Here is a 23,061-nt window from a genome sequence, read left to right on the forward strand (position 1 = left end):
CATTTTAAAATGAATTGGAAACTTCGCAGGCAGCCAACAAGGTGACTGAAGCAGGGGAGAAATACAATCAGAGTGCTCTGAGCTGATGAATACCCATATTGCGGTGCCGCCGACCAGCTGCGGCCGCAGCCACGCGCGCCGGGAGGGAGCACGCCGGCAGCCAGGCCGATCGATCCGGCCTGATGGCAGCACCCTGGGCCGGCCACAGCTGCCGAGGGCAGAAAGCGGCTGAATGGCCCGGCGCGGGGGGAGACCCCACGGGTCCTCGTGCTTCATCCCCAGGGAATTCGCACTCCGCGGCCTGGCCTGCAGGTCCGTTGACGGGGGGCCCTGAGGCCAGGACTGCCAGGGCCTTTCTGCCACGCCGAGGAGCGGTTCGGCGCTCCCGCTGCGGGGGCGTCCGGGTCTGTCCGGCATGACGGACCCACGCGCCCGGGCAGCTCCCGGCCCGGGGCGGCCTGACTGGGCCTCACGCCGCCCCGGGGGAGCCCGCAGCGGGCCCAGCCTGCACCGCGGGGGCCCGGCCGCAGGGGCTAGGGCCGGGCAGGCCTCGGCCCGCTTCCCCGCGCCCCGCCTCGCTGTTCCGCGGGCAGCTGCGCCGCGCCGAAGGCTCCCGGCCCGGCCTGGGGCCTCCTCCCCCGGCCCGAGGCCTCCTCCCCCGCCCCGGGGCCTCCTCCTCCGGCCCGGGGCCCCCGGCGCGGCAGCAGCGCGGCACCGCGGCGCGGCACCACGGCGCACCCCGGCGGCCGCGCGGCGGCGCAGCAGGCAGCCGCCGGACCAGCCCCCCTCCCCGCCCCAACCCCCCCTCGGCCCTCCCTGGCCACCCCCGACCCTGCTTTATCACCCCCAGCCCCCTTCTTTAATATATCCCGCACCCTCAGACCCCCTTTAACACCCCAGACCCCCCCCACGCACCCCTAGGGATGGCCCCAGCCCCTCTTTAGCACCCCACATCCCCCCCGGACCCCCTCTAATTTCCACCTCCTCGGCTCCGGGGCATCTCTCTGCCTCCACAAAACACACATCTGTGCCCAAATGGCGCTGCCTCCAGCCCACCCTCGCAAGGTGCCCCCGGCCCGCGATCCCAGCAGCACCCCAGGCCAGGAAAGCTGGAGACGGTGGTGGAAGGACTCCAGGCCCAGCCCTGGGATTGCTGGGGGCTGCTTCCAGAGGAGCCCCACGAAATGCCTGGAGGCAGACGGCGGTGCTCTAGAAAAGCCCTGGGTCTGGTCTGTGCAAGCTCTAGAAAGACTCAAGGAGCTCCCCAGAAAGCCACAGCAAGGCTCTAAAAAAAAGCAGCAAGCCCTATGTGCCCTCCCAGCTCTAGGAAGCCTTTAGTCAAGCCCTAGGACACCTGAAAGGGACTTTCTTAAAATGAGATTTCTCTAGTTTTTCCTAGCACTTCAGGCCCTAGGACTCTCCAGAGCATGGCTCCAGGCTCTGGGTTGCTCCAGAAAGCTCCCAGCAGCTCTGGGAACCCCAGGACAGCTCCGGGAAGCTCACACCGACCTCAAACAGCTTCTAGGAAGCTCCAGGAGTTTGAGGAAGGCCTGGGCAGCTCGGCCTCCTGCCTTCCCAGAACCGCAGGTGGCACAACTGGAGAAGGACGTGTTGACACAGACCCCAGCTCCTGCCGTGCCAGCACCACCCACCCCACCATCATTCACAGCTGCTTTTATTGCAGCCTGAGGCCAGAGCTCCGAACACTTATGCAACATGCAGCCCTGTCTTACAGAGCAGTGCTCTTACACTATTGCATTCCCATAAAGAGCTTAAGAAGGACTCTACCACGACCAGCATTGCAGTAGTTTGTTCATGTTTTATCAGTACAAAAAGCAATTAGCACAGTACATCATCAAAACCTTGACCAGGCAAGCTCAAGGGGAGTGATCTTGGATCAACCGTTAGTCTCGCCTCACAAAGCTAGGTGTTACGCGTGTGAACCGGTGCATCGAGGGCCCCGTAGCGCCGCATGCGAGACGGTGCCTCCGTTGTGTGCCCGTTTTGGTCACTGCTTGCTGAAGCCGTAGGCTGCGAGCCAACATTTGCTGGTGAAGAATTTTGGATTCAAGACCAGGGAGGGTTTATAGCTGTAGTTTTAGCACTGTCCTCACTAAGGATCATGCCACAGAAACTTCCCAGCACAGCACCGGCCGCAGGAAGGGCTCTGCTAGCCACAGCCTGCCTACAGGATGCTTCAAAGGCATCTAGGCCTGAACTAGCCAACTTCTGCCTACGGACCAAGAGCTTGGCAGCTCCTAGCTTCCCCCTCCACTGTGCTGTGTCTGGGCTACTTCAGTGATGAGACAGCCCGAACCCCAGCTGCAGGGCTGGGGATGTGGCCAATGAGGAATGCACGAGCCTGGGAGCTGCTCATGGTGGTTTCCTCTCCTGTTCTCTTCCTGCGTAGTAAGAGATGGTAGCATGAAAGAGAAAAATATTGCTTACCCCCGGAAGATCAGAGTTGCTGTACGCAAATGCAGTGGTTTCCCGACCATGGCAGTACCCATGCTACCCGCAGGGCTGGAAGCACTCTGGTGCAGAGACAAGTCTCCCTACGCTGTATTTTACCCTTCCAGAGGCACCAGCGTTGGTCCTTTCGGCCTCTCAAAGTGTTGCTCAGTCTCCCACAGCGGAAGCCGGGAAGGCAGGTGTGGTAGACAGCTGCTGACTGGTAGTTAACCCTGAAATAGCCCTGGGCTTAAGGGCTTCTTCCTCACTGGAGTGGCCCCCACCCATCCCTCCCAGTTAACTTCCAGCCCCAGATCCCACAAGGCCTCATTTCTGGTCTGCACTACTTTTGGCAGATCCTAAGGCCATCATTACCACCATGATCGCACATAGCTTCCTCCCTCTCAGAAGCACAAATATCATTGTTAATGCTCAAGGAAGGGTACAGGCAGGAGCTGACCCCCTCCTCCATGCTGGCAGCCCGGGCAGAGCGATGCAAGCACCTTACAGCACCCGTGACGCACGTCAGAGAGCTGACCCTGGAGGGGCAAGCTGGCAGCAGGGACAACTTGTCTGCTGGGAGCTAAGTGACAGGTCAGATGTACCCCAAACAGGGTTTTTTTTTTTTTTTGGCAAGGCTTATCTCCCTCAGTTACCTAAATCTAAAGCAAGGAGAAAGCCAGCAACAATAAAGGGGCTTTGAACTGGAATCACTGGACCTCAAGATCATGGCACAGATTTGGGGCTTTTAAATCAGCACTGTATTATTCAGTATACACAGAGGCAGGAGCAACCCTGGGCAGGCTCCAGGTACTCTCAAGGGCCTTTAAGAAAGTCATCACTGAAGCGACAGCACCCAGAACTGATCTGCAGGATAGTCCAATCCCAGGACGGGTCAATAAAACTTCAGGGTAGCAAGCCCCATTCTCACGGGATATAAAACAGCAGCATTTAGAAAGATCACTAAATCCCATCATTGCTCTATGTACAAATCTCATTTGTTCTAAAGGATCTTAAAGTGCCTTTCACTCCTGGCAACGGGCAGTCTTAAGTAGCAAAATAACTCCTCAGATCAGCCAGGGACTGCCTTTACTCCTGCCTGCCAGCCACTAGAGAGGGGCTATGGCAAATGTCAGCACTGTTCAGACAAGCGTTCTTGAATCCTGCCGCAGGTGCTGGAAGGAGCGAGCCTTTGCCTCACCTGTGCCCTGGTGCAGCAAGTTTTGGTGCCATGATCCTGTCTGGCGGCTTTGCAGTGACGTGCAGAGTCCCTAGATGCGTTGCTCAGGGTGACGTCACCTTCCAGGGTGCTCTCTGGACCCAAAGCGGTGCTTATCCCCGAGCGCGGGCGTGCTTCCCAGCGGAGAGCGTACAAGGGCTGGCACCTCAGGCGTCGGCATCGTCCCGGTTCAGCGTACTGGCGTCTTGCAGGAGCGGCGTTGCCTCAGAGAGCTGAGGGGGTTTGCTCTGCGTGTCGGGCTCACGCAGGCTCTTCTCTTCGGTGGTTCTCTGGACAGAGAAGACAGCAGCAACTACACACCCAGCAGTTGCAATACGAACCAGACCTCACAGTGCTTAGGCTGCAGTGCTCCAGCATGCCCGTTTCGCTCCACCATCTCCAGTATCTCCTAGCGTGCTGTGACCTGTCTGAGGTCTGCAGACCTCGTGACAGCCAATTCCCAACACGGAACAAAGCCACCTGGATTTCCAGAGCTCCCCTGGCAGGATCACAGCATCACACCCCATCCCTCATTGCACCCAACACCTCTCAGATTTTGATGTGTTCAAGAACCCTCTTCTGAAGGCTTCTTAAATAGAAGATCTTTGCATCTCCTCTCCTGAGCAGAATGAAGTTATTTCCATTCCTGCCCTCTAATACTTGGAGCACCAGCTAAATACACACCCAGATATTTGATACCCCAAAGGTCCCCTGTGGAAAGCCTTTTTAATCAAGGCCCTAGATGCTGAAGGAGAGCGAAATCCACGAGGCAGCGAGCTCCGGTAGCCCCATGAGCTTTTGCTCTTTTTAAAACTTACCCCCTGGATCTCACAAACACTCTGGGGAAAGGTGAGAAAAGCGTTCCCTCACACCAATGCTATTTTTCACCCTTATCTCTGCTGATCTTATTATTAGGGCTGCAGATCAGGTACACGGGGAGAAACAATAAGAGCACCTGCTTGCAGCCTGCTTAAGCGGGAGTATTAAGACATATAAATTGCCCTGGATAAAGCTGGGAGGCAACACTTATGTCAAAGCTGGCCAAGAGGGCACGTCTGGTACATGTGGACAGTAAGCGTTTTCATTTGATTGGTTTCAAGCAAAGCTTAATCAAATCAGGATGAGCAAAGCATGTTACCTTGGCTGGGTACCCACCTACAGTCTGGCTTCCCGCAACACCGTCCCCTTAACCGGAGGCAGCTTTTTGGCAGAGGTGGCCTGGTTGGCCTTATTAATGTCTGAGTTCTTTTTATTGCTACTCCAAAATAAAGAGCATTTTTCCTAGAAGATAATCAGGCTATTTTATGGGGTACTTTAACATGAATTCCATGAAAGTTCCAATTTTAAGAAGGAGATTTTAAGAAGGTTTTAATCACTGTTGAACTACAATCTACTTATTAATGAAGACTGCAATTTGTAGGTTATATTAAGCTGTCCTCTATTTACGATTTTGGTCAGTGTTAAGCCAGTTTTAAAATGGTCCATTTGCATTTTAAGCAAGTGTCACTATTTAGGTTTTAGACCATGTTTGCAGAAGAGATTAATAATGCTGCATTTTGGCACATTTTGTGCTTGTACAGGAGGAGATTTACACATTTTAGAACTGTAGACTCAACAGATGCATTTTAAACTGGCTCCACTACATGCTAGACTAAGAATTTAAGTGTTTCACGGTACCTCACCCGGACCGAGTTTAAGGCACACTGCTCCCTCTGGAAGCTGGAGAGGCAGGCAAGAAATTCCAGGAAGAAATTTGGTTAAGGGAGACCTTTGCACTGGATGACACGTGACAGCTGTGGACAATGCCCTTGCTCAGTGTCCCCTGTGACATCCTGCGACTTCGAGAGGGAGGACTGTGCATGATTAAGCAATCATTACTAGATTACCAACACTTCAATCAAATTGGGAAATGCACCTTGGCTGCAAATTACTGTCTTCCAGTTTACAAGCTCTTCTCTATTCATTAGAAAGAGACTTTCGTGTGTTGATGCATAGGTGCCTTAGAGACTTCTAAGATCATTAAGGCTTTTTATTCACTTTCCAGGTAGCCAGACACTTCCTGCAGTTGATTTTAGTTCCAGCAGTTCATGGCACTTTTGCAAGTAGCAGTGGGAGCTGCTGAGCCCCTGAATATTAACAGCTGGCTTGTGCCTGGGCTTGAGATATTTCACAAGCAGATATTGAGCTGACTAAAGTGAATTTAAGAATCAGCTTTGCTTCCTGACCCATTCTGGCATGGTTGAGGCTCTTTGATACTGGGAGTTAAGAGTTGCATAAAGCAACGTGAATCAGCAGCCCAGGGCTGCACAAGGCCCTGGAGAAGCAGCTGCCCAACGACTGCGAGTATTTGTCAGATTTGCTGGAGCTAAGCAACAACATCATGGTCTGCCAAATACCACTTCAAAGGTTTGTGCAGTTCCCAGCAGTTAAGGGCACCCCCATTCCTGCGGGGATGCTTGTTCTCGCAGCCTGGCAGCGCACTACGAGACTTGAGTGCCTGACATCCAGGCTTTCGGGGTGCCTTTCAGGAAACGAGGAGCCTCCAGCAGGTGCTTGACACTTCAGCAAGCAGCTGCAAGGAGAAGCTCAAAGGAGGGACCGATCACTGGAAGATGAACAACGGACTTTGGCAAGTCAGGTTTCCTGCTCGAAAAACCTGGGGCACCTTAGGCGCAGCCTTAGCCCCATGGCTGGAGCTTGCTGGCTTCTGGTGGGCAGTGTCTGCTCGCTGTCACAACCCGGCAAAGGCGGCCTTGCAAATTCACACATTTGGACAAGGGCAGAAGGTGACTTTCTGTAGAGGTAGCCCCAGAAATGTTACGGCAAGGTATTTCTAACTTTGGCTAGGAAGAAGCCCCCTCTAAAAGCATCCCTTTGGCTGTGCAGACAGGAGTCAAGTACTTGTGCTGGCAGCCTGAACTGCTTAGTCCACCTTATTTGCCAGCGACCACCTGCACTGGGTGAAGGCAAGCGGAGCGGCACGCTGCACTCCCGAAGCGGTCAGGCCGCAGGTGAAGGGCTCGGCCTCGAGCTCCCGGCCCCAGCGCTCCCTCCGCATTGCTGCGGAGCGCGTGGAGGAACAAAGGGATTTGGAATCATGCGCTTAAGTCAATTATGCTGTTGTAGGCTTGGTTAAAATCCAATTACGCGACACTTGGAAAACCCTGGCAACCATTTAAAATGGGGTTTGAATTACTGTTCCAGTAGGGGCAGTTACAGGAAGCCAAGTGAGAACAGCCTCTTGCACATGCTCTCACCTGAGCCCACTCCTACCCTTAAGCATCGCCTTCTTATCCCCGCAAGTAGCCTCTTCAGTTCTTGGCTTGAGAACCAGCTCAGGTTATTTGACTCTAGTGCTAAACTAAATAAGCTTGTTTTGATAGGTTAGGGTAGGGAATTAGGTCTCTATTTCAAGAGCTAAAGCTTCTAGGAGCTTAGTGTTATCAGAGGAATGTTTTGGAGCCGGAGCCACAGGTCTCCATCAAGCGTCTCAGTGTTTTGTTATCCCTAGAGCCTTAGGTACAGACAGTTCAGGTTCTTGCTGGGCCAGGCATCGAGCATCCTCACTGCTCCTCCCCATCGTGGGCCAACTTCTGGTTAGGTGCCAGCTTCCCACATGCTTCGGAGATTGTCACTTCTCATTAAGTCCAGATCCACAAAGGGTCCAACTTCCAGAGCTATCCAGAACAGTTTCACTTGCAGGGAAACAAGTGAATTTTAGGGAAATGATGGAGTCCAGGCTGGCTTGAGACATGGGCAGAGTACCTGTGACCTTTCTGCAAGAATGCAGCTACCACATTTCTTTTATGAACAAGCTGCGCTTAAGTGGCTACCAGAGAAGAAGGCTCTGTTCAGAGTAGGAAGCTGTTGGGACCCTGCAGAGACATTCAGACTTGAGCAAACTGCTGATTTACAAGAGCACCAGACTGAGGAGTTTGTTCCTCCGTTAGCTGGATGAGTTGAGGAATGCTTCCTCCCACAGGAGTCCACTTTTGTCACTATCGGGTATTGAGATGGGCAGAAAAGCTCTTGTGTTATCTATCCGCAGCCCAGTTCCTAGATGGCTAAGGAAGTCCTGCTGTTACGTACAGGCACCTGGCAACATTCGGACGTGCTTCATGACATCGGCCTACGTTTCATCAGGAGTGTTAGATTGTCAGCCCAATCTACATCATCTGATTAAGTCTGATTTGAGTAACGGCATTTACCATTAGACACCCGCAGGTTCTTACCTTACTCGTTGCCATGAGTACAGCTGCTGTGATAATGAGAGGGATACTCAGCCCAAGGAAGATGTACTGCAGATAGTCCAGCACAGATGGGATCAGCACCAAGTTGGTGTAAAACTGCTTTAGGACTGAGCCTTCGATGGATCCACTCTGCTCAGGAAAGCAAAATTGTTAGTGGCACTTCCCTCTTGCCCAGTGCTGAGGCAGACCCGTTGTGCAACTCCCCTCCCAACAACTCCCAGCAGGGATTAGGGAATTTTCCAAGTAGGATTCAGTCAGGCTAGAAGCTTTTACCGAATTGTTGAGGCATTAGCGTGGGGCACGGCAGCAGTACTGTTCTGGCTCCTGTTTACCCCCGCGTTCAGCACAGAACCAGAGGTTAACCAAGCACAGCGCGGGGTTTGCTCAGCTCAGAGGGATTAGGCATGCAGCCAAGTGTTGCAAAGCCCTCTGTTGGTCCCCTAATTAAGTCTAGTTGGCTTAAAGCTTTATTGAAAGTACAGTTCCCCAGGGAAGTCACGTAACAGCACTGACAGCCCTCTCCAAGCACGGCAGCTCTGGGCGGTGGGGAAGCAGCCTCCACCCTCCCGCACGAGACCTTCTGCGGAATTAGCTCGAGGAAGGCGGCGGGCGTACAGCTCACCTCTGCGAACCACAGCAGCGGCAGGACCACTGGCTGAGTCTTCCCTGTTTGTCTGGGGAGCGAGAGATGCACGTTTAGATTTCTGATGGATCACGTCACAACTAGTGCCTTGGTTCTTCCTACGGGGAAGGGTCTGAGAGACTGAGAGTGGCCAGGAAAACAGTGCAAGGCAGCAACAACTCCTCCGGCTTCAGGGGCCTTCCCCCACTTCGGGGACCAGGTCCAACTAGGGCCTTTCTTGCAAGAGCAGAGCTTACATTTCCGTGTGTGCTCAACTGCCCAGGGAGAGCAGTAAGTGCCCTCCCAAAGCCGGGCTCCAGGTGCATTCCCTCGGAGCCGGAACACTAAACTTGCAATTGCAAGACACCTCCGTCACCTGCACGGTACTAAGGGGTGCTGTAGCCAAGTTCACAACACCAGGGCTGTTATCAGTGCACAGCTGGTCTATAACGCAGCGCGTTTATGCATGTCCCCACTCTCGCAGGCGTTTAACACTTGGCACTGCATAACATTGTTGCAGAGCCCTTCCAAAGAGGGTCCCGGAGATAGCTGGAAGGGCCTTTTTGGAAGGGTAACTTCAACTTTCAGTGCTGAAAGCAGACTGTTCCTAGCCTCCCCACGTCGGGCGCAACAGCTTTTGAGCAGCTGCACAACACAGGCAAAAAGCCCCTGCACCTCCCGCGTAACAGCGGTGCTGTCAGAGCATTCGTATGACGACTGTCCCGTCAGGCATAGGAGACAGAGCTGACAAAAGGAGCAACCACGCAGCGTGCTGCTAACGGAGGGCTGTTTGAGGTCAGGGAATAGCTGACATTTCACCATGTGACCCAGCTGGCTTCTGCCACAGCAGAACTGGTGAGCTCGGAGCTGCCTCATCTTTGGGGACAGTAAGCTCTATACCCTGATTACAGAGTCAGCAACACTTCAAGCTCTAGGAAGACAGACTGCCGTTTCCAAAAGACACTACTTACATTATACCAGACACTTGCTTTATGTACAGATTCAGCTGGAGCTTGATGGAGCAATTCATTGGGATGCCCGTCATCTGCAAAGGGAGAGACCAACCACGTCACCAGGGCAGCCAGCAGTTGCCTCCTTGCAGAAGAGCAGCCCTGGCTTTCCACCAAAGCCGCTTTGGGTGCAACTTCCCCAGAGCGATTGACAGGATCGTGCAGAGAACCACTGCAGTCGCTGCACGCAGGGGCAGCAGTGGGGCTGGGGCTGCCACCGGCACGCGAGCACTGGTCACCCAGGCACCACGTCCCCAGCTCTGGGGACGACAGCCCACGGAGGCAGCACTGCCGGGGGCAGCTCGCCATCTGCCCCCTTCCCTTGCACTCTCGCCGGGCAGCGTCCCTGGGGTTGGCCCGTGAAGGCACGCAGCTAACTTAAACAGGCCCTGCTGCTGCTTTTGGTGCTCCTTCAAGCACTACGGGTGTCCTATGTTGTTCATCCTACTAGCAGGAAGTTTGACGAAGACAAGCCAATACAAAAAAAAAAAAAAAAAAGTCATACGCACAGCCAAGGGCCTAGGACATTTCTCATAACTATGACTAGGTATCAACTGCTGTCGTTGTCCAGCGGCAGACTAAGACAGTGAAGATAAACTGCAAAACTGGTCTTGCTGACACTCAAAGGCACCGGTTTCTCATGACACTGCAGTTTTGCAACACGTTTTTAAGGGCAGAGTTTTCGCTGGATTACCCTTATTGCAGGGCCATACTCAGGAGACTGCAGCTAGTACAATTAACTATATCTTTATCTATTATCAGAAGATGTTTGATACTGTAATAAACTTAATTAGATTTTCTTGACTATGATAAGAAAGCCAGAGAGAGAGTCCAATGCCTAGATAACACACTTACCTTACCTCCAGGGAGGAATTGTTTCCCTGCCTGAGCTAACATCGCCAAACATTTGGAAGATTTGATCACAGGCAATAGGAGCCATGGGTGGAAGAGCCCAAAGCCCCCTCCCCATCAGCAGCTGGGACAGCAAAGATGGCTCAAGACAACCTAACTAGTCACCGCCGGAGCGGTTCCTTTATCCTTATGCTACAGACACGCAAGAAGCACAACATCGAGCCAGTCCCGTGTAGAAGCAGCCAGCCAGAAGGGCAAGCCGGGACGGTGGAAAAAGCTAGCCCAAGAGCAGTGGCAATGCTTCAGCTAGAGGGGTCTTTAGACTTGGCTGGCCAGCTGTCCTGACAGTACGAGCTTCCAGATCTGGGCACAACCGGGGTGCTGCCAGACGGACCTCCTGGTGTTACAGACATTCCTGAGTCAGTGGAAAGAAAAACTTGACTGTGCTTATCAAAACAATTATGCTCCTAATTGGTTCTGCAATCCTCTAGAAGCCAGGTGAGCTAATCAATTAGTTTATGGCTCTGGTATTTTTATCTGCACATGCCCTTGCCAGCCTCTGCACTATGGAACCTGCACCAGTCAGCACCACGAGAGCAGAGGGAGGCCACCAGGCAGCCGCTGGGAGATGCCCCCACCCCGGACAGTGAGCCCATACCCCGGCTTAACCCCCCGCCCGAGGCAGGACTCCTCCCTTGGAGCCAAGGCTTCAGAGAGGCTCACTCACCGGGTGCACGTCGAGGAAGAGCGCGTGCTGCTCCTTGTTGGGGTGCAGCCCGTCGACGGCGTTCACCAGGACCGGGTCAGCATCGTAGAAGTGCGGGTGGGAAAGGAACAGGGGGGCATCTGGATGAGAGCAAAGCCATCCTCAGCTCAGCCAAGCCCATTAGAGAGTTTTGTTGACATTTTTAGCCATGAAAGCATTGGTTCTGAACAGGCTTTAAGTTGTTTCCATCATTCCCCTCCCAGTGAGAAGGTTCCTTCCCATCCCTCCTGCAACTTATCTCAGCACTTGGGGAAGGCTAAGACCTAGGGTTAAGCTCTGTCTCCCTCCCAAACACACCATTCAATGCTGCAGTAACTTGCTGTGCCCCGACATGGGTCAGGACACTGAAGTCCAGGTTCACTCCTGCGTAATCCACACCAATCGTCCAACGTTAAAGTTCACTTTGGCAGTTACATGGCCAGCCTTTCCCCACCCTAGCAAGTGCTTTGCTCACCTGCCTGCTCCCTCCTACCCCAGTATGGAGGAGGAAAGGCTCCCACCATGTTCTTGGGTGCTCCAGAGGACCCAGGGCTGGTGCTGGGCCACAGGCAGATGGGCTTCAGGCTCAAAGATTTCCCCCCCTTCCCTCCTTGTCCAGAGGCTTGCAGGGGCACAAACCAGAAAGCCACGCAAACAGACCCCACGGCACCTTTCAGTGCTCTGGCAGGCGGCTGAGCAGACCTCCTGGAGAGGAGGCCTCATACCACGTCCCTGCCGCTAAATATTGGCACGGCAAGGGTATGGCAGGGAAGAACTGAAGTGTGGAGGCAGCAGAGGAGGAAAGGACGTACTGAGCCTGCAGGAACTGACGTTCTGGACACCAGACTGCAGGCAGGGGCAGAAGCCTTCGTTGGGCGGGTAGTCTGTGCCGTTGGCAAAGAGCGTCTTCGGCGCCACGAAACGATAGGTGGGCACACCTTCAAACTCCCCAGACTGCTCATACACCAGTTTCATAGACCTAAAAGCATTTCAGCAGAGAGGAGTTAGGATTAGCCAACAGCCAAGAGGTTCTGAGAACAGAACTGGGTTCTTATCTTAGCTGGGTAAGATCACAGTTGCAGTGTAACTTAGACTTTGAGATCAAGATAAATACTCAGAGCAGTGCTTTGGTTTGGAATCAATAATTTAAGCCATTTGTTTTCTGTTTTAAGCACAGATAAAGAGTTGGTCAGGACTAGTTATGAAGAGACTCACAGGCTTATAAATCTGTTTGCAGAAACTAGATGAGACTTGTTTAAGGACATATAATAATCTCCACAGATGATCTCTAGAGAGATAATACCTTCTTTGTGCAAGTGTTGGCTCCAAGGCAGAAGGGCTCTGTCACAAGAGAGGGACAGTGGCTAAATCTCTGCTTTTGCAGCATGCAGTGTGTAGGCCATCAGGGGACTGGAAAAACTTACCTTAGGAACTATATCATGCAGCCAGATTTTTTTTCTGGGTACAACAGGCCAGTCATTCTGTGCTGCATCATTCAAACCAGCTGGCCAGGGTAGATGCAAGTTTCCAGGAGGGAAGTTTCCCTCCTTCACACCCAAGCAAGATTTGCGGAGATACAACCTGGTTAGACCAAGGAGGATGCCTACCCCCATGGCTGCCTTCCAGGACCGAAACCTGGGACGCAGGATGCAAAGCACGTTTGGCAGTTACGGGCATGCTTCTCAGCTGTGGTCGCCTTCTGGCAAGGTGGCAGAAGCTGCTGCAGCACATCAGCAGGGTAAAACATAGCCTGCCTCGTGGGGACATCCACATGGCCGCATCTCAGTCTATTGGCTGCACGGAATGTGCAAACTGAGGAGACCAGCCACCCCCAATGTCCCCATCACGGGGACAGATGGGCTCTTACTCATGCTCAGCACAACGGGACTCCCAAACAGTTTTGCTTTTTTAGCCCAAGGAGCTGCATTTTTTTCCTGAAAGAGGCAGCTAGGGTGAGGGGCACCTTATTATTCCCTTAGAGTTGACATTTGTGATTCCTCCCTGGCCAGCTGGGCCAGCAGAGATGCTGCAACAGCAGCTTTGGGGAGAACCAACAGCACTGGTTTACCAAGAGACAGTGTCATCAGCACACCTGAGCCACTTCCTCCGCAGGAGCCACTTCCCTTGCATCGTGTCCTGGGGGAAGCTTTCGCACCCTAACTAGAGCCCCACCACGACCTCTTTCACTTCACTTTATGTCTTGCCAGAAAGCATGTGCTCAGTTCCCTAGAAGATTTTCCTAGTTTCACAGATACAGACAGGTTTATTTAACTTCTATTTACTCGTAAAACTTCCTCCAAGTCCTTGGCTCCAGGTCTTTTGGGTGTTTGCTGATGCGTCTTGCACACTAATACTTGCCTCAGCTGACTGCCGATTAGCTGGAAGAGGTCATTGCTCTCCATCCAGCACGAGCACTCTGCTTGTTTTGCAGCACTAACCGCAAAGCCTGAATTAACATTATCTCCCCCAAGCTAGGGATAGGGCTTTGTGCCATGGCCTGCCTCCTCTACTTCCCCTCATTCCGGCTTTAGGAAGTTTCAACATGAGCAGGGCAGAATCCGCAGGGCACTTTAACCTTTGCTTGATCAGCTACAGTCAATGGTGCACAAGGCAGAGGGCTCAAACAGAAATGAGGCAGCCTGGGAATATCAGCATTAGCTCTTCTGACATTATTTTTGCAAGCAATTAGCCAGCTGCAAGTTCTGTGGTCAAATGGTTATAACTAAGTTTCCGTAAGACAGTCCTCACTTCTCCATTCCTCCTCCCACACTTTATCTAGATTGGTCATTTTCTGCTCATTCAACAAGTGTAGGTTAGATTTCTCCAGTGACCTAGGAGATATTTTTATGACTATCACAAGATGCACCTAACTGGGCAGCTACATTGCTTGTGAAGCTCAGATGCTGCATGACTGCACCGTAGCTGAAGCTTTAACTACAGAAACTGGTCCCTCGTGCCCTGTGCCACCGCACAGGTACGCTGTTCCACTCCGTATCAGCCCCACGCCTCCGAGCACCTGCACGGCCAAGGAGAGGGACTTTTGCAGGCCACGCGGGGCACCGTGGGCTCACCGGCAGGCGTCGGGACTGTAAAACTCCAGCGACGTTGGGCTCATGAATGGCGGCCACATCTCCCCCGAGGTCCCGTTGATCATGTTGCACTCGTCGGTCTGCCAGTAATTCACCTGCAGGACAGAAGGAGAGCTGGAGTTCGGGCAGACGAGCTCGCTCTCTCCATCCCTGCACAGACCATTTTCCACTCTAAACTGCTGTTATAGACTTACCGCCACTGTAAGACCTTAACTTCAGCATAGAGCTAAAGGGAAGATCTTGAGATATCAAGGTCACTATATTCAAATACCTGCCCTGTTAATGGACAAATGGGGCAAAATCCACGTCTTTAGTGATCACATAACTGTTGACCTGCAGATCCACTCGATTTTAGTTTGGAGTGAAATTCCACAGAAAGAATAAACACCCCTTTCATGGGGATATTTAAAGTAACGCCTTTAAGAACACAGGCCCCCAGAGCCTGGAACTTCAGCCAACAGACACGAACATCTGTTAGAGCACTTCAAGCCCTAGTCTATCAGCTGATGGGTGGAGATTAATGCTTCATGACAAGCCTTCTGGCAACTTGAAGTTGTGGTGGTTGAAGCCCTGCAGAAACCTACCTGCCAAGCCACAAGCCAGAGATCTCGCAGTAGCACTGATGGCTTTCAGTTTGTCTTGCGTTAAAGCAGTAACTAGCCCAATATTAGGGATTTGTTACCCAACACTTACTTTTCTTAATCCATTCCATGAATCCACCATGTGAATTCTGCTGATGTCCTCCATGCCTGTATACACTGTGAACAGTCCCGAATCAGAGCTGTTGAACTGCAGAGAGAAGAAACTAGCTTTTAATCCATTATATGCAGCAGGACTACAATATATTAACACCTCCACATGCTCCATCAGCTTGGTAGCTTACATGCAGTAAGCTACTGAACTCTACTCATTTCAGTTGCTATGGTTTGGCACAGTTTCTAACCTGTCAAGTTTCTACTGAAGAAAGGATTAAGGAAGGCCTACACAACCACCATCAACCACATAAAAGTGCTTTGAACCATCTGCGAGGGGGAATGCCTGGACACTTGATCCTACAAGCAATATCAGTGCAATTCTAGCGTTTCCAAGCAACAGTTTACTTACTTCTACAAATAAGCCAAATTTTCCCTGGAAGGGGATCAAGCCAGGCACAAGCATGTTTAGTGTGTCTATAAGAGGGTCTTCGTATCCCCACATGATTTCTCCTACTGTCCGGTTCATGAATGCCTCCTGTTTCAGGCCAGCCAGGGCTCCGCTCAGCAAGAGCTTCACAAAGTTTGGCAGTTTTTCCACCATTACAGCTGCCCCCTGGGAAAGAAAAACCTCTGAGACAAGAACTGTCTTTACTCAAAGAGTTAAAAACAAACAAACAAGTTTTTAAAAAGCAGCAACACATCTTCAGTGCTCAGCAAGGTTCCTCTGCTGCACTGCTCTACAGTCCTACAGAAATCCTTTAGGGAAGCCATTCACTATTATTCCAAATATGCACCACTATCACTCATTCACTATTTATCCCATATTTGGAAAGATAATGTAGCTAGCGGCAACAGCCACTGAGGGCTTGTAGGCATCACTTCACCAGAGGCGGCTGGGACAAGGTTAGACTCCCGTCCAGCTTCTTTGCACATCACCCCTCCACACGCTCTCATTTTCAGAAAGGCCTCATCTGTCCTGCAAGAATAGCTATTGTTGGGCAGAACATCACCACGGGTAACACCTCAGTCACTACCGCCCCTTGTCTCATCTCCACATCTTGAGGGATTATTTTAGGTAAGCTGTTGGAGTTGAGTTGAGCTGAGCCTCCCCACTACGCAGTACCAGCTAGCACAGTTTCTCCAGAGTTGTGACTGGGCGACATTCTTAAGCTTAAGAACGTCTTTATTCTTTCTTTAAGCTTAAACTACATCTTGGCTTAATGGGCCTCGAGCCCAACAAGAAAGCAAGCTGCAAGGTATCACTGGGCACCATCCTCCCCCCGGCAAGCGGGGACGCCGGCACCGCTCTGGGGAGCAGGTTACCATGAGCAGGATGTTCGGTATGACGATGTAGTCGTCCTCCGTGCCCGCAGACAGCTCCGGACAGAAGAAGAGATTCCGGTACTCCAGGAAGGAGACGGTGTCGTTGTCGTGGAATGTGATGTTCGTTTTATACCTGAACTCTCTGCAAAGAGAGAGGAGATCATGGGAACCCTCCCCGATGCAAGGGAGCCTTCAACCACCCCAGGAAGATATTGGGGTATTTCTGCCCAGCTCAGAAGTCAGCTGAGGGGTAGTTTGAGACAAAAACATCTGCTGCTGACGGAGGAATGAATAAACCCCCTCTGACATTTCATCTGCAGTTGATGAGAGGCCCAGCCTCATCAGGGAGATGCCCAAGTGAGCAGACAAGCACACCTACACCATCCCACACGCAGAAACAGCCTGCAAGACATGGGAATACCGAGCAAGAAGAGACCTGCACCACTGACAAGCCCGCACACTGATTTGCTCCAAGTTCCCCGATCTCTCCCAGGTTGAGGGCAGCCATCCATAGCACGATGCTCCACATGGCGTGGGGGCTACCTTGCTCCTCAGAGCTTTGGGACCACCCCCCACGCCGATTTTCTGCATGCTGCCTTGCAGCACTGCCTTTGGTCCATGCCACATGCAGCTGGGGCAGACCAGGTGTCTCGTGCGGGGGCTGCGATCCTCTGCAGTACTGCAAGGTTGTCCCCAACAGCGCGAGCTGTTACAGCACCACAGAGAGCCACTGCTCAATCCACCAGCGGAAACAAAGTCCTTTATTGTGGAGCCTGCGTTTTATGACCCATGCCTAGGGAAGGGCACTAATCTTGCTCAGAAGAAACCTAAGGACACTAATAAGCTTTGCCCCTTTGTTTATTCTTATTTACTGTAAGCGAAGCCTTTTCCCCAAGCCTGTGACTGTGGACACGATCACAACATACAGAAGCCACATGGTCCTACAGTGCTGACCTGGCAAGTCCAGCGCAAACGAGGCCATATACGTACTGCCAGGTTTCCCCTAACGTTACTCAAACAGCTTTGGATTAGACCACTAATCTTCCCACATGAGCTTGCTTAGGCTGCTGACCTGACCTTGCCTACATGTGTAGGCACTAACATGTTGAATATTGCTATTCATGGATAACTTCACCGACTCAACTCAGCATCTCCCATCACTTTGGGTTCCAGGTCTGCAGAGGCGTCTGGGGGCTCAACCACCATCCTCAGCCGTGGCAGCAGCCCCAGCCCTGCTGTAGGTGGACCTGACCCAGTTTTAGTGCTCCGCACTGGTTCTCCTAAACAGAGCGCTCACTGCAGGCAGACTCCTGGTCTCATCCTGTTAGGTGAGATGTCCGGGACAACTCAGGAAATCTGGTATCATAAGAGGTGACTTCAGCCTCAGATCTCCAGCTCTGGAGCTGGACCGTTAAATGGCGAGCTAAGATGAAACTCCAGTCCCCTCTGGAGATAAGGATTGCCCCCCACCACGTGGTCGCCCCTCACCCCTGCGCTGGGACTGCATCAGCCCAGGTGTGGCTAGTTAACAGGCCCAAGCTCCCAGCACAGGCCTGAGCTCCACAGCCCGAACCAGAAGGACTTGCAGCCTCGGCTGCCAGTGGTCCTACTCCTGGCATTAACAATAAAGCAACCAAATGTTTTGTAATTGCTCTGAAATGTTACATCACTGGATTCACTCCGAGCACGCTAGTGCCATGCCTCTTCCCTGAGGAGTCGGCCAGAAGTCTAGCAATCGGCACCCGACCTGTAAACATAGGGCCCGCGTTCATTCACAACCGGCTTCGCTCCCTGCAGGACCTCCTGGGGATTCACCACTTCGAAGAAGTGCACCGAGAGGTAGAAGGGAACAGGAATGTCTTTCCACATGCTGAAGGCGATGCTGCTGGGGTTGATCCTCACGTTCTACAAAGGAAGGAGACACCACGTTAGGTTGGGCTGCCCCAGGGGAGCACGTTCGCTTAGAGAGCCCGCTGTCCGGAGGCACAGCCTCGCCAGAAGCAGCTGACAGTGCTGCGTCGGCAGGCCTTCTCCAGGGGACTCAGGCGCATCTTGCCCAGTAAAACAGAACCAGACCTAAAACGGGAACTTATGTATGCACAAGCAGCAAGTTCATGCTGCAAGATGTCTGCAGGCTTATATATTCAGGCTCAACTTTCCAGACTCCCACCCACAGGATTTCAAAGTTGTTTCGACAGCCTAGAGGCTTGCACTCTGCCAGCCAAGGCAGTACCAAGTTATTCGCAGCTCTGCATGTTTGACTTGCCTGGCACAAACGAGCCTGCCCTGGCAGCTTTAATTCATTTGCCATGTTTTCATTTGACAGGCCTGGAAAAGGAGAGCTTAAGCAACCTCCAACCACCTAATTGGGTATTGGATGGGAGGGCCTGCAACTTCCCTAAAACCAGGCAAAGAGAACAAAGACAACAACCAAACTGTGTCCTGATGGTGCTCACGTGCCTTTTCTTCCTCTTAGTTGTCATCCTGCAGTGACTCACAGTGGGGCAAAAGACAAGTTAAAGGCACTAGATAATCATTTTTTTTTATATCACTTAAAATTCACTGGTAGTGCCTGCAAGAACCCCAAAAACACTTGTAAGCCTTCATCAGTTCCAGTCCAGGTGTCGCACATCTGGGCAGGCATCATTTCCTTCCTGGCTCTCGGGACTGGTTTCGGGACTACAGCAGCCCTCTGTCTGCTCTGGTCAGGGGCACCAGGGCAATTGGCCACAGCCAGGCCTGGCTAGACTGTATTCACACTCCTCCTCCTGAAGGTCTCCACCAGCTTGCTGTGCTCACTGAGCTATACCCACCAAGTCAAGCTGGAAATAACTAGAGTCACCTCTGAAGACCGACATCCTTTGACTCAAACCAGCACAGCCTGCTTCAGAGTCAACAGCACCCCTGGTTTATTGCTCAGCTCCAGAACTGCACCTTGAACACCTACTTTGGGTGCCTCCCACCACAGCCAGGCTTGCTTTTGGGAACAGCTCTGATCCACTAATTGGTGAAGACTCATGGGCATCACACCACAGCAGGCAGCTGAGCCCCGTGGCAGCTCTCCTCCCCCAGGGCCCCGGCAGCACGGCTGCCCAGGAGCAGCAGGGCTTTGCCAGCCCCGGCTCAGGGTCCTGGCAGACCCTCTAAACCCTAACCCTGAGCAGATGCCTCCCCGGCACAGTGCAATGCACCTAACGCAAACCCTCCCATGTTCACTTCCATGCCCAGCTGCTGCTGCTGGCTCGAGTCTCAATCCTGCAAGCACAAAGGATTTTACGGCCCAGAATCCACTGGAGGACAACAGCAGCTAAGCGAAAGATAGCCCGTTTCATAACCCTTCTTCACTCTGTTTGTCCAAGAGAGTCTGAACAACAACATCTGCTTTCCTTTATTTTCCGGATCTTACCCCTTCGCACCCAGCCACCCACATTATGCCAGACTCGCGTACTCTCCCGCGGGCTCACTGGACGCCGTGCTGTGCATGTGTATTCACAGAGCATGTACACACAGCCGCACAGAGCTGCGTCCCAGCTCCCTGACACTTCCTCAGCCCTCTCCCGTGTGCACGCAGTAACTCCAGGTACGCCACGGACGCGGCTAAGTAAAATCTACTTAAAAGGGCAGCCTTAGAATTAAGCTACTTGTAGGTTCACACAAACATGGTCATATGTCTGAAGTAGGAGAGCTTTAACTAAGATGGGTTACAAAACATCATTGAGAGGGTTGCTGTCTCCTGACCATCTTGATCTCAGCTCCCAAGGAGCAGAAAGATGCTGCTGCCAGTCTCCTCTGGGCAGGACCAGAAGACCACAAGCTACATGAGCAGCACCTAAATCGTGCTTCTCCAGGAAGAAGGCTCAACAAAACAGCTGCCGTTCCGAATCTCTAGCAGAAACCTCAGCTCTGCTGCATTCAAGTGCAACCTCAAACGTGAGATCTTGTCTTCCACACCCTCTCTCACCGTGTTCCTCCTTCATCCCACTACAACTTGTAGCACTATCTTTGCTATTTTCAGTCTTTTCCCAGCTTTCAGGTGAGGAAATAGAAGAGTTTCCAGACGGAAGAAATGTTAAGCGACAGATGTCTGTCAAAGGCAACACAGGCACTTGACCGGCTGGATATGGCCGAGGACAGCCTGGACTGCTGCAGCCTGAGCGCTGATTATATTTTGCTGAAGAGGTCAATTATTTATTGCAGCCAATTCATGCACTACACTACTGCATGCCCACACCCTGGCTCAGAAGAGGAAAAAAAAAAGCTATCAGCTTTTTAACCAACTGCAAGTTAGTTGAAGTATTTTAACTGTGTTAAAGCTCATATCTTAGGCAGGTCCACGGAACTTCAGGTGCTTCCAGAAAAGCCACGTCCCCAGGTTTTCCTGAGCCAAGGTCACAGGCGGCCCTGTCACCAGGGCAGTAAGTGCAGCCTCCAAAGCAGCTTCAGCTCCTGCAAACGGGGTGGGAGCTGGGCTCCGCATTCCCCTTTCTACTGTGTGCTTCCCCTATTGACTTTATCCATAAAGACAGCCCCAAAGCTACAACCTTAGCAGAGCTGCGGAAGGTGAGATGGGCAAGCCACCCTCCACCGGCCCTGCCCAACCCCGCTGCGCCAGCACTGGTGCCTTCAAGGCTCAGCTCTCCCTGCTACCCAGCACTCTGAAGACCAACCTGGGAATTTCAGTAAGGCCCTGGATATTTCTGGCCATCCTAGACATCAGCACCCAGCTATTATTTCCATTTTACATTAAGCCTCACCAGGACCACTTGGGACCATCTGTATCACGCTGAAGACTTGGAGCCCAAGCGCTCGAGATGAGGGGAGACTTGAGGAGGAACAAAGCTCAGGCTTTTCCTCATCTTCAGGTCCCACTACAAGTTATCAGGAATTAGCTAGAGGAAGCGGGCAGGAAATTCTCTTGCAGCAAAGATGCTGCTTCCCTACTTCCCATCTTCCCATTCTGTGGTGGCCATTCAGCCTCTTATTTACACATACCAGCTTCTCGGGTGCACAGAACTGGCAAAGACCAGCTTTTACTGACCAGGCACCGAGCCTGCTTAGCGTTCCTCAGCCAGGCAGCCAAGCGCCTTTCCGAGAATAAGTTAAAACAGAAGTTCGTGTGTGGAGAGGATGCTGTGGCACATGTAACCTCAGCCCTTAGCTATCAAGTACTTATCCACCTCCTGAGCCAGGAGCAGCGTTCTGAGGAGCTAACCCGGACAGGCGTGAGAAAGGTTTTGCCAGAACCGGGGCTGAGCAAGCCTCGGGACCCCTCTCTCCCAGGGAGACAGGTCTTCGGAGGGGCGGCTCCTCCAGCTGTTTGGTCTAGGAGCAGAGGAGGACTTCAGCCGCAGAAGCTCGGAACGCAGAAGACGTCGTGGCAGGCCGAGCTGAAGCCTGGCAGTCTGCGTGCGCAGGCGTGCGAGGAGCGCCCGGCGCTCCAGGCGTGGGCTGCGCAGACAGGGGGAAGGACGGCACCCGGGGCGAGAGCCGAGATCACCTGCGCCCAGCCCCACGCTGCAGGTGCTGGGCCGACTCCAGCTTGCAGAAAGCCCTGGCTACAGGAGGGCAACTGCCCGTCCAGCCCCGGCGCGGCTGCATCCCACCCCTGGATTCACCTGCGCTTCGACTTCGGAGGCGCTGCAGGGAGGCAGACCCGCTGGCGCTCGGCTGCCTCCAACACCCCCGTAACCCCACGTGGGGAACAAGCAAGACTTGTGCCACCCACATCCACCGGTGCCATCCGCGCAACAGCCCTGGGCATGCACCAGGCCCCCCAGACCCCATGCACTGGCCCCCTCCCCCAAGAAGACCAGGCTCCCCAGACCCCCCGCACCAGTCCCCCCCGCACACAGGGCTTTCTGGACCCCACGGACCTGTCCCCACCAGGCACCCCAGGCCCCACGCACCGGCCGTGCCCCACGCGCCCCCCCCCGGACCCCGCACGGCCCGCGCCGCGGCATCCCCGCGCACCGACCTTGACGACCTGCTCCCGGACGACGAGGGGCCCCACGACGAGCAGGCAGATGCCCAGCGCGGCGAGCACCGCCCCGGCCAGCCCCAGCCCCAACACCGCCCCGCGCCGCGCCGCAGCCATGGCCGAGGCGCGCAGCCCCCCGCGCCTGCGCCCGCAGCCGCTTTAAGCCCGGCGGCGGGCGGGGAAGGGCCGCCCCTGGGCGGGCGGCGGGCGGTGCCTCCCCCCCCGCCGGGTCCGGGCCTCGGGCGCAGGCCCTGCCCCACAGCCCCGCCGAGATTCCCGGGAGAAGGCAGCGCGGCGGAGGGAGCAGCCGCTCTCAAAGCAGCTGTACGCAGCCGTCCCGCTGCTAAGGCTGCAGGCTGGGCCGAGCTAAGCGGCTGGGAAACTGGGACTAACAAGGCGCGGCGGGACGGGTGGGTTTTACCTCCAGGCTTAACGGGGTGTTTTTCCCCTGTTGCGTCTGTTGAGCTGGCCAGCCGGGTCACAGAACTACAGGCCGTGCCCGATTTCCTCCAGCGGTGGCGTTTTAAGAGCCAGCACGCAGAAGTTTTTCTTTTGAAAAATCTTTGTTACTTACAGCAATCCTGTGGGAGACGGAGTTTTCCTTCAAAAACCAGTACGACCGAAGGCGCTGAAGAGAGGAGCTAACCTTGCGGCACTGCAGTACATCCAAGCTACCAAAAGGCATCTGACCGAGACAACGGATCCCTTTGTGATTAAAACAAAAGATTTAACATTTAACATTTAGAGCATAAAATGCTTCGCTTCATTAGCACCAAATGTAATTGTTTTGCGCTCACCGAAGAGCTACACCAGCTGTGGTCTCTGCTC

The 23,061-nt window shown here is 53.4% G+C and overlaps 1 protein-coding gene across 2 annotated transcripts; it reads right to left on the reverse strand.

Moving 5' to 3' along the window:
• Positions 1-1,799: 1,799 nt before the first annotated feature.
• On the reverse strand, positions 1,800-22,420 carry SCARB1 (scavenger receptor class B member 1). Of its 2 annotated transcripts, XM_064522034.1 has the most exons (13): positions 22,231-22,420; positions 18,004-18,161; positions 16,257-16,398; positions 15,343-15,546; positions 14,932-15,027; positions 14,221-14,333; positions 11,962-12,128; positions 11,132-11,250; positions 9,514-9,587; positions 8,543-8,594; positions 7,903-8,049; positions 4,826-4,951; positions 3,827-3,960 (listed from the first exon to the last, which is right to left on the reverse strand). In XM_064522034.1, the coding sequence occupies exons 1-12, from the start codon at positions 22,348-22,350 to the stop codon at positions 4,826-4,828; spliced, it is 1,518 nt and encodes a 505-aa protein (XP_064378104.1). In that variant the 5' UTR covers positions 22,351-22,420; the 3' UTR covers positions 3,827-3,960. The 2 variants fall into 2 exon arrangements, with proteins under 2 accessions (XP_064378105.1, XP_064378104.1); XM_064522035.1 differs by lacking the exon at positions 4,826-4,951 and having other exon boundaries at positions 1,800-3,960.
• Between the last annotated feature and the right edge of the window lie 641 nt (positions 22,421-23,061).

The sequence above is a fragment of the Dromaius novaehollandiae genome, chromosome 17 (assembly GCF_036370855.1).
Source record: "Dromaius novaehollandiae isolate bDroNov1 chromosome 17, bDroNov1.hap1, whole genome shotgun sequence".
Taxonomy (NCBI): Eukaryota; Metazoa; Chordata; class Aves; order Casuariiformes; family Dromaiidae; genus Dromaius; species Dromaius novaehollandiae.